The sequence below is a fragment of the Hyperolius riggenbachi genome, chromosome 11 (genome assembly GCF_040937935.1).
Source record: "Hyperolius riggenbachi isolate aHypRig1 chromosome 11, aHypRig1.pri, whole genome shotgun sequence".
In the NCBI taxonomy this organism is placed as follows: Eukaryota; Metazoa; Chordata; class Amphibia; order Anura; family Hyperoliidae; genus Hyperolius; species Hyperolius riggenbachi.
The window spans coordinates 52,581,782-52,590,237 of NC_090656.1; the positions used below are offsets into that span (position 1 = coordinate 52,581,782).

General features: G+C 44.1%; 1 protein-coding gene across 1 annotated transcript in view; it reads right to left on the reverse strand.

Annotated features, from left to right (window-relative positions):
• DYNC1LI2 (dynein cytoplasmic 1 light intermediate chain 2) overlaps positions 1-8,456 on the reverse strand; it is an 82,098-nt gene that overhangs the window by 11,284 nt on the left and 62,358 nt on the right. The window contains exon 11 of the mRNA XM_068261094.1: positions 409-526. Within this exon, the coding sequence (XP_068117195.1) occupies positions 409-526 (118 nt within the window). The remainder of the gene's footprint in view (positions 1-408; positions 527-8,456) is intronic.

Genomic DNA, 8,456 nt, shown 5'->3' on the forward strand with positions numbered 1-8,456 from the left:
AACATAACAAAACCCACCAACACTGCTAAAAAGTCAAACAAAACTCAGAAAGTGTCGAATCAGACTGAAAATACCAAAAACTGACACAAACAACAGTTGGATGGAAATAAAGTTGGGCATGATACGTCTTCAGCTTATACAGGGAGCCCTGGACAGACTGGAGGTCTCGTGCTGCAGGCAATACAGCACAAATCAGCAGGAACTACAATTTCTACGAGCAGAGTTCGGTGGTGACAACAACTGCTTCTGTACACACATAAACCAGTTGCCTGAACCAATCACATTTCAGGCGACTGGCATCTGTACAAGGCTCACCCCTCGCCTACTTTGCCTAAAGCTGAAAAATAGCATTCCACTCTAATACCCAAGAAATAGCTTTCATAGCTCAACACAAGAAGGGGCACTCACTCTTAATGTTGGGGTCTGGCTTCTTCACAGCAGCCATAGGTGAAGAGCTGGGCACGGTGGTAGGACCAGAGCGGCCTGGAGTCCGAGGGGAACCTGTGGGAGCTCTGGCCGGTGATTCCTGAAAAACAAAATCAGGAAAGCTTTAAATGGGTTACTCCACGTTATTACAGGATCTAGATCTTATGGTGATTTTAACACACAGTATATAATAGCTATACATTTAATTTTCAACTGAATGCCATTATCCATCTTTCATCTTCAGTCTGCAGCTGCTTTATATGGCTTAGTGTTAAAGATATCCAGAGTGCACTGATTCATATACAATGCTTAGAGTGTTTTGCCTACTTAAAACATAAGTTATTTGCAATAGCTCAGCTTTAAAGAACAAGCGACACCCATGCTAACCTAGAAATAAAAAAACATATATAAGTAGATAAATACTACTTCTACTTACATAACAGATGTATTGTGCTATCCACGTAACGATTCCTGTGAATTTTACAAAGGAAAAGCAGAAAATACTATTCTAGGCAGTGGCCATCTTGCCAAGCTAACACTGACATCATATCCTCCCTGACTCTTGTTATCCCCCCCTCCCTTCTCTTGCTCATTGTGTATTCGTTACCTGCCCTCCTACCAGAGTCTTTAGACACTCCTACTGAGGTGTATACTAGGAACTGCATTGTCTTTTTTTCTTTTCTACTCCAATCACTGAGTCACCTCAGCTTTGCTTGTAAACACAAGTGAGCAGAGGATCATATTTCAGATAAGCAGCTGGCAGGGAAATAAATGGAAGAGGAGGAATATATTATAGATAAAAAGAACCCCCAGCATGCAACTGTTTGGCACTGACTACTAAAGGGCCAGTGCTCCTAAAGTATGCGATAACTCCAAATCATAACAGCAGAAAACATTTTGCAAGTTTTGAATGCAAGATTAGCATCTTTATCACTTAATACACTCAGGCCAGTTGCTGTTGAAATTAGATTTTTATGGTGATAATACCGCTTTAAATGAACATCTGTGGTTACCCACAATGCACCGCTACTGAATATGCAAATTATCTCTATGCCCCTGAATCCAGTCTTACCTCCAGAACCACTGGTGTATAGCAAGCCTATAGCTTTAAATTTTACAGAGCCACACCAACATACGGTACATACATACAGCCCGTTTCAGATTTTTGGTCGTCCTCAGTGCTTGGCAGGGATTGATATGGCTCTATGGGATAGGGCTTGGACCAGTACAACAGAGTAACCAAGCAGCTCGATTCATAAACAAAACCCCAACAGCTTCACTGAAGTTACCGCAATAACACCTACATTCCACAAGAGGACTGCTCATATACCGTGTTTCCCCTAAGGGCTGGTTCAGACGGACGTTTGGAGGCGTCGCGTTCGTTGGCGTTCATGATGCGTTCAGGCTTTCAGCAGCGTTCACATTGCGTTCGGATGCGGTCGCGTTTTTTCTTCCCCTAGGGGGACATTACCTGTCGCGGTTAACCGCCCCTGGAAGCAACATGTAGCTTCCAGGGGCTCCTTGAACACCAGTGAAAATCGGGACCCGAACGCCGCGTTTGTGCAAACGCGCGTAAAAGCTTGGTACAAACGCTCCCATTCACTTGAATGGGAGCGTTTAACGCCAAGCCCTGAACGCTGGCAGTAAACGCTCTGCAAACGTCCATCTGAACCAGCCCTAAAGTAAGACATCCCCTGAGAATAAGTCCTAGCAGGAATTCCTAGCATGCCTGAAATATAAGTCATCCCCCGAACGTAAGCCCTAGCAGCAGCCCACATGACACCAGCAAGTCACGCTCCACACAAAGCCTTTATACAGGAGAGCAGCAGTATATATTTTGGGAGCGATTTCCCTGCTCCTATACAATCCATTAGAATGGAAATTCTCCCAAAATGCTGCATGTCCTGTGATTGCGATTTCCTTAATCGCAGTCGCTCTAGTGGAAGCATTTAGGGAAACGCTAGCGATTGAAAGCGCTCCCTAAACGCTCCAAAAAACAAAACAAAAAACTCTAGTAGGTTCCAGGCCTAATGCTGTTTGTAAAAATATCTGGAAAAACTAGAGAGTATTTGAGGGGATTTATTTCTCCCTCCACTTTTATTTTAAAAGTAATGTGGAGATATGCTTTAATGATGATGGGGAAAGTATCACAGTAAATAAGCTGAAACTGATCCCATATCCTCCAAGGAAAGGTAAAAGCTTCAAGCAAAGCTCCAGGCACTAAATGCTTTCTCTGTCCTGCACGCGCTCTCAGTGACACAGCTTGTCAACTGTGTACACAAGCTTCATAGTGATCTCATGTCAAACTAATCACTTCTAAAGTACATGTCTAACAGCAACTTCAGCAGATTCCTTTCTGGAGCTGCAAATTGTTCTCTTCTCAGAGCTCGGCCTGCACTGTCTACACATCAGGGTAATGCTGCGCTACAGCAGCAGCACCAGCCACACTCTGCCGTTACCACAGGTCAGGTGACCAAATTCAAAAACTAGACACTTTGCTTCAGCACATAAGGAATAAATCAGAAAAAAAATTGTATTCTGTTCAGCATACTTTATCTCTCCCCCCCCCCTCCGACACATATTCCTTGAATCATCTTATTCCATTAACTCTACCAACGTTCTTTCAATCTCTTCACAGGTCATCTACTGGTGCTCTTCTGGTTTTATTTTTCCTACTTGGGAGAGGTCAACCCATAAGGCCAATGCAGCCTTAAGGTACCCATACTCTACATGCTCGGGAGCGCGGCATTAGCGGCGTTCAATTCACCGGCGAGCGACGCAGTAATACTATCACCTGTCCGCGTGAGTCCCTGGGTCTGTGCAGTCCCTTCTTCTCCATCTCCTCTTCCCTTCCTGTCCCGTCCTGTGAGAAGACAAAGTTTAAACAGAGCGCCCTCTACTGTTTGAACTTCTGCTTGTCACAAGACGGGACAGGAAGTGAAGAGGAGACGGAGGACGACGACGGAAGAAGTGAGAGACAGCGGGGACAAGTAATATTTTTGCTGCTCCCCGGGGAAGGAAGGCATGGGGGGGGGGGGCGGAGGGTTTGGCCAGGCAGGAAGTGGTGCATAGATTTCACGCTGAAATCAGTTCAAAATCTGTGTGCAGTGTATGGGCAGCCAATAGATCCCTCTCTGATCAAATTCAGAGAGGGATCTATCTGTTGGTCGATCTGGTGGCAACCGACCAGTGTATGGCAGCCATTAGCTAGGCGCAGTGCAGCTCACAACAATTGAAGAAAAGGAGAGAATGGGAATCAGTGCAATGTTTATTAGTGATCAGCTTTACCAGGGAAGTAGAAGATAGGCAACAATCTTGACTGCTGGTTAAATGGATCAGTTGTCAGAAGGATTGATTTGCTCCAACAACTTCTACATTCTGCCAATCAGCTTTTTAGGAGATGGTTTCCTTGCTCTTAATTATAAAACCATTCAGCGCACTCATACCCAAAAGACAGAGAAATGTGCACTCAGGTTCATGCATGGCACACAATCTGTAGTAATTGTATAGATGTATTCTGACATAATGAGGTCATGGTTAACCATCGGTGGGAAGGAGCACCAAAGCTATAGTATAATATTTTCATATAAACACACAAAACTAATAAGCACAACCTAAACCAGACAGCAGACTCTGATGTGTGGCAAACTAGCAGATTGTGATAGTCCTAAAAAGTGACACATGAAAATCAGATCTAAAAAAACTGACCAACTGCATATCTACAAATATCTGAGCATTAAAAACAGATATTAAAATAAGAAGCATGTCTACAGTGCGCAGCAATTATACTCTGTATAGTGTTAACTGTCTAGCCAAGTATATGGAAAGCTTATGCACATCTAAATTCTAGCAATGCATTTTAATATTTATACAAAAATGGTGTCTATGTATAGTCTAATGATCTATTGTACATAGTGTACCCATTTTTTTATTTTTTATTGAACCCTTCGGGACCAAGGACGTTAGAGTTACACCCTGTGTGGGGCCGCCTGCTGATGACAGGACGTAACTCACGTTTTTGAAGTCCCACTGCTCCCGACACGATCGTGCGCACCTGAGGGAGGAGATTAAGCTGTCATATGACAGCTGACATCGCCCCTCAGTGATCAGGAGCCATCGCGATTGGCTCCTGATCACGTGATCACTACGATCACCGCCAATTGTAGTGATCTCTGAAGCATTGTGGCAGCTGAAGAGGGAGAAGAGGACCCACTCGCCTTCCTGATGCTCCCCTGGTGATTGTCGCTCCCCCACCGCTCTGCCTGGCAGTCATCCTTACGGTCATTAAGTTCCAGGTACCAGCTTGATGAAGTCAACAAGCCAGGACCCGGAATTTAGCGGCAGTGTGAGGCTGCATGTTGGGGAGAGAGAAGGCAGGGATAGCTGCTAATCGCCGGACCCAGGGAGGTGAGTAATTAGGGCTGCCTGTACTGGGTACACCTGACAATACGGGTGACACCCATGTCTGACAATTTATACTGGAGATACCGCTGCCTGGCCATCTAAACCAGAGGGACCTGAGCCAGGCAAACAGCTCTGGTCCCGAAAAGGGATTAAGTGGCTGGTCCCCAAGGGGTTAAACAGGTATGAAGTAGGTTGAATGTTTTAAGGTGGCTATACACTCGTTAGATTAGCAGCAGATAGATCATCAGATAGATTTCTGATCTATCTGATGTGTTTAGGAACATGTTTTACTAGGAACAGATTGCCAATAGATTTCAGTTTGAAATCTATTGAAAATCGATCTGATGGCATTTTTTTTGCCTTCAGATTTCCATTAGGACCATAAAATGATAAGCAATTTCAACAGATCGACCTAAATTTTCCAGCCTGTGAGATCGATTGAAATCAATCGAAATTGGCCGCAAATCGGTCGATTGGTCAATCGATTTGCAATCGACCAATCGAGTGTATGGGCCCCTTTACTGTCTCTAATCAGTGACAGGCAATTAAGTGTCCCAGAATTAGAAAAAGGTCAATAGTTCATGTATTTTATCTCATCCTGCCCACAGAAGTTGTATTCTGCCAGGAAAAAAATTGTGGCTGTAATTTGCTTCTCAGTGATGTCTACTATATTCCTGACAAGGTGTATGCACTCTCCCCAGCATCCAGGAAAAGTTGGCATGATTTTAGTCATATTACGGTAAATGTTGTCCAGACATTTCAGACACAAGATGCAACCTCTAAGGGCCCGTTCACACTGCACGCGTTTCCAGCCGCGTTTTGGAAACGCGTGCAGGTGGCCGACACGCAGGACATCAGACATTGCATAGAGTGCAATGTCTGATGTTCACACTGCATGCGTTCCGGGCCTGTGCGGTCCCGGAACGCATGCTGCACGCAGATTTTACAAAAACGCGCGGCTGTCCCATTCACTTTTCAGTGATGGGATCAGTAACGCAACGCATACGAACGCGGATGGCGTGCGTTCGTACGCGTTGCGGTCCGCATGCGTGGCCGTCCGCATTTTGCAGTCTGAACGGGCCCTAAGCCTGTGAGATCCTTCATAAAGAATCAGAATCTGTACACAAGTCAAAACACTGTGCCATCTCTGTCCCCTGTACTTACTCTATGCTCCGTGTGCGTCCAGAGTCCTGTTCTGTCACCTCTGTCTCCTCTGTGTCCCTCTGCACCACCTCTGCTCCCTGTCCCCCTATGTGCCTCCTCCTGCCCTAGTGATCACTGATGTGCTCATTTTGCTTGCGCAGTGAGGCCACGCTCGTTCGCGGATGGGAGAGACTTGTTCCCACAGAATTCAATTTAACATTTTCAGGCCTTTCGTACAGGTTTATAAGTTGGTCGTTGTAAGTCGGGGACCACCTGTACTTTCAATAATGCACATATAACCGAGAAACGTCTGTATGAGCCGCCGTATTGCAGCGCTGTTGAAATTTGCAACCAATACATCTCAGGAAAATACCAGTTTGCAAAATTAAAATGCATTCATTATATTTCATGTAAACTGTCCCGATGATACTGAATAGCCGAGTAGAGCTTCCTGCTTCAGAACCCTCAGCGGCTGAATAAGAGGTTTGTGTGGAAGGGTGTTGGGTTCTCACCCCATAGCTTGTGACTGTCACACTGTTCTGCATGCACACACTGAAGTAATGGGGCTGGGCTGGCAGATAGCCACTGACACACAGCAGTACAATGTGAGCTGCCCGCAGCATAGGGAATAGGCTGCAGCTTTGTACGGCATGGGATGATCAGCCTGATAAATATGTTCCATAACAAGCAGTTACCTAACAGAACTCAAATAACTTATTCAAATATAGAAGCCTTAAAGGGAACCAGAGACGAAGCACATGTATTTTACCATATACAGTGATGTGAAAAAATATTTGCCCCCTGATTTCTTATTCTTTTGCATTTTTGTCACACTTACATGTTTCTGCTCATCAAAAACCGTTAACTATTAGTCAAAGATAACATAATTGAACACAAAATGCAGTTTTAAATGATGGTTTTTATTATTTAGTGAGAAAAAAAACTCAAAACCTACATGGCCTTGTGTGAAAAAGAAATTGCCCCCTGAACCTAATAACTGGTTGGGCCACCCTTAGCAGCAATAACTGCAATCAAGCGTTTGCGATAACTTGCAACAAGTCTTTTACAGCGCTCTGGAGGAATTTTGGCCCACTCATCTTTGCAGAATTGTTGTAATTCAGCTTTATTTGAGGGTTTTCTAGCATGAACCGCCTTTTTAAGGTCATGCCACAACATCTCAATAGGATTCAGGTCAGGACTTTGACTAGGCCACTCCAAAGTCTTCATGTTGTTTTTCTTCAGCCATTCAAAGGTGGATTTGCTGGTGTGTTTTGGGTCATTGTCCTGCTGCAGCACCCAAGATCGCTTCAGATTGAGTAGACGAACAGTTGGCCGGACATTCTCCTTCAACATTTTTTGGTAGACAGTAGAATTCATGGTTCCATCTATCACAGCAAGCCTTCCAGGTCCTGAAGCAGCAAAAACAACCCCAGACCATCACACTACCACCACCATATTTTACTGTTGGTATGATCTTTTGCTGAAATGCTGTGTTACTTCTACGCCAGATGTAACGGGACATGCCCCTTCCAAAAAGTTCAACTTTTGTCTCGTCGGTCCACAAGGTATTTTCCCAAAAGTCTTGGCAGTCATTGAGATTTTTTTTAGCAAAATTGAGACGAGCCTTAATGTTCTTTTTGCTTAAAAGTGGTTTGCGCCTTGGATATCTGCCATGCAGTCCGTTTTTGCCCAGTCTCTTTCTTATGGTGAAGTCGTGAACACTGACCTTAATTGAGGCAAGTGAGGCCTGCAGTTCTTTAGATGTTGTCCTGGGGTCTTTTGTGGCCTCTCGGATGAGTTTTCTCTGCGCTCTTGGGGTAATTTTGGTCGGCCGGCCACTCCTGGGAAGGTTCATCACTGTTCCATGTTTTAGCCATTTGTGGATAATGGCTCTCACTGTGGTTCGCCGGAGTCCCAAAGCTTTAGAAATAGCTTTATAACCTTTACCAGACTGATAGATCTCAATTACTTTTGTTCTCATTTGTTCCTGAATTTCTTTGGATCTTGGCATGATGTCTAGCTTTTGAGGTGCTTTTGGTCTACTTCTCTGTGTCAGATAGCTCCTATTTAAGTGATTTCTTGATTGAAACAGGTGTGGCAGTAATCGGGCCTGGTGGTGACTACAGAAATTGAACTCAGGTGTGATAAACCACAGGCAAGTTATTTTTTAACAAGGGGGGCAATCACTTTTTCACACAGGGCCGTGTAGATTTAGAGTTTTTCTCACTAAATAATAAAAATCATCATTTAAAACTGCATTTTGTGTTCAATTATGTTATCTTTGACTAATAGTTAACTTTTTTTTTATGAGCAGAAACATTTAAGTGTGACAAACAAAGTGTGCAAAAGAATAAGAAATCAGGAAGGGGGCAAATCGTTTTTCACATCACTGTATATCAATGGGAACATTAGAGAAAACAACTTCCCTGCTCTTTGTTTCATTCTTCACTGCTCAGCTTGCTTGTTATCAGCCCTGATAAAAT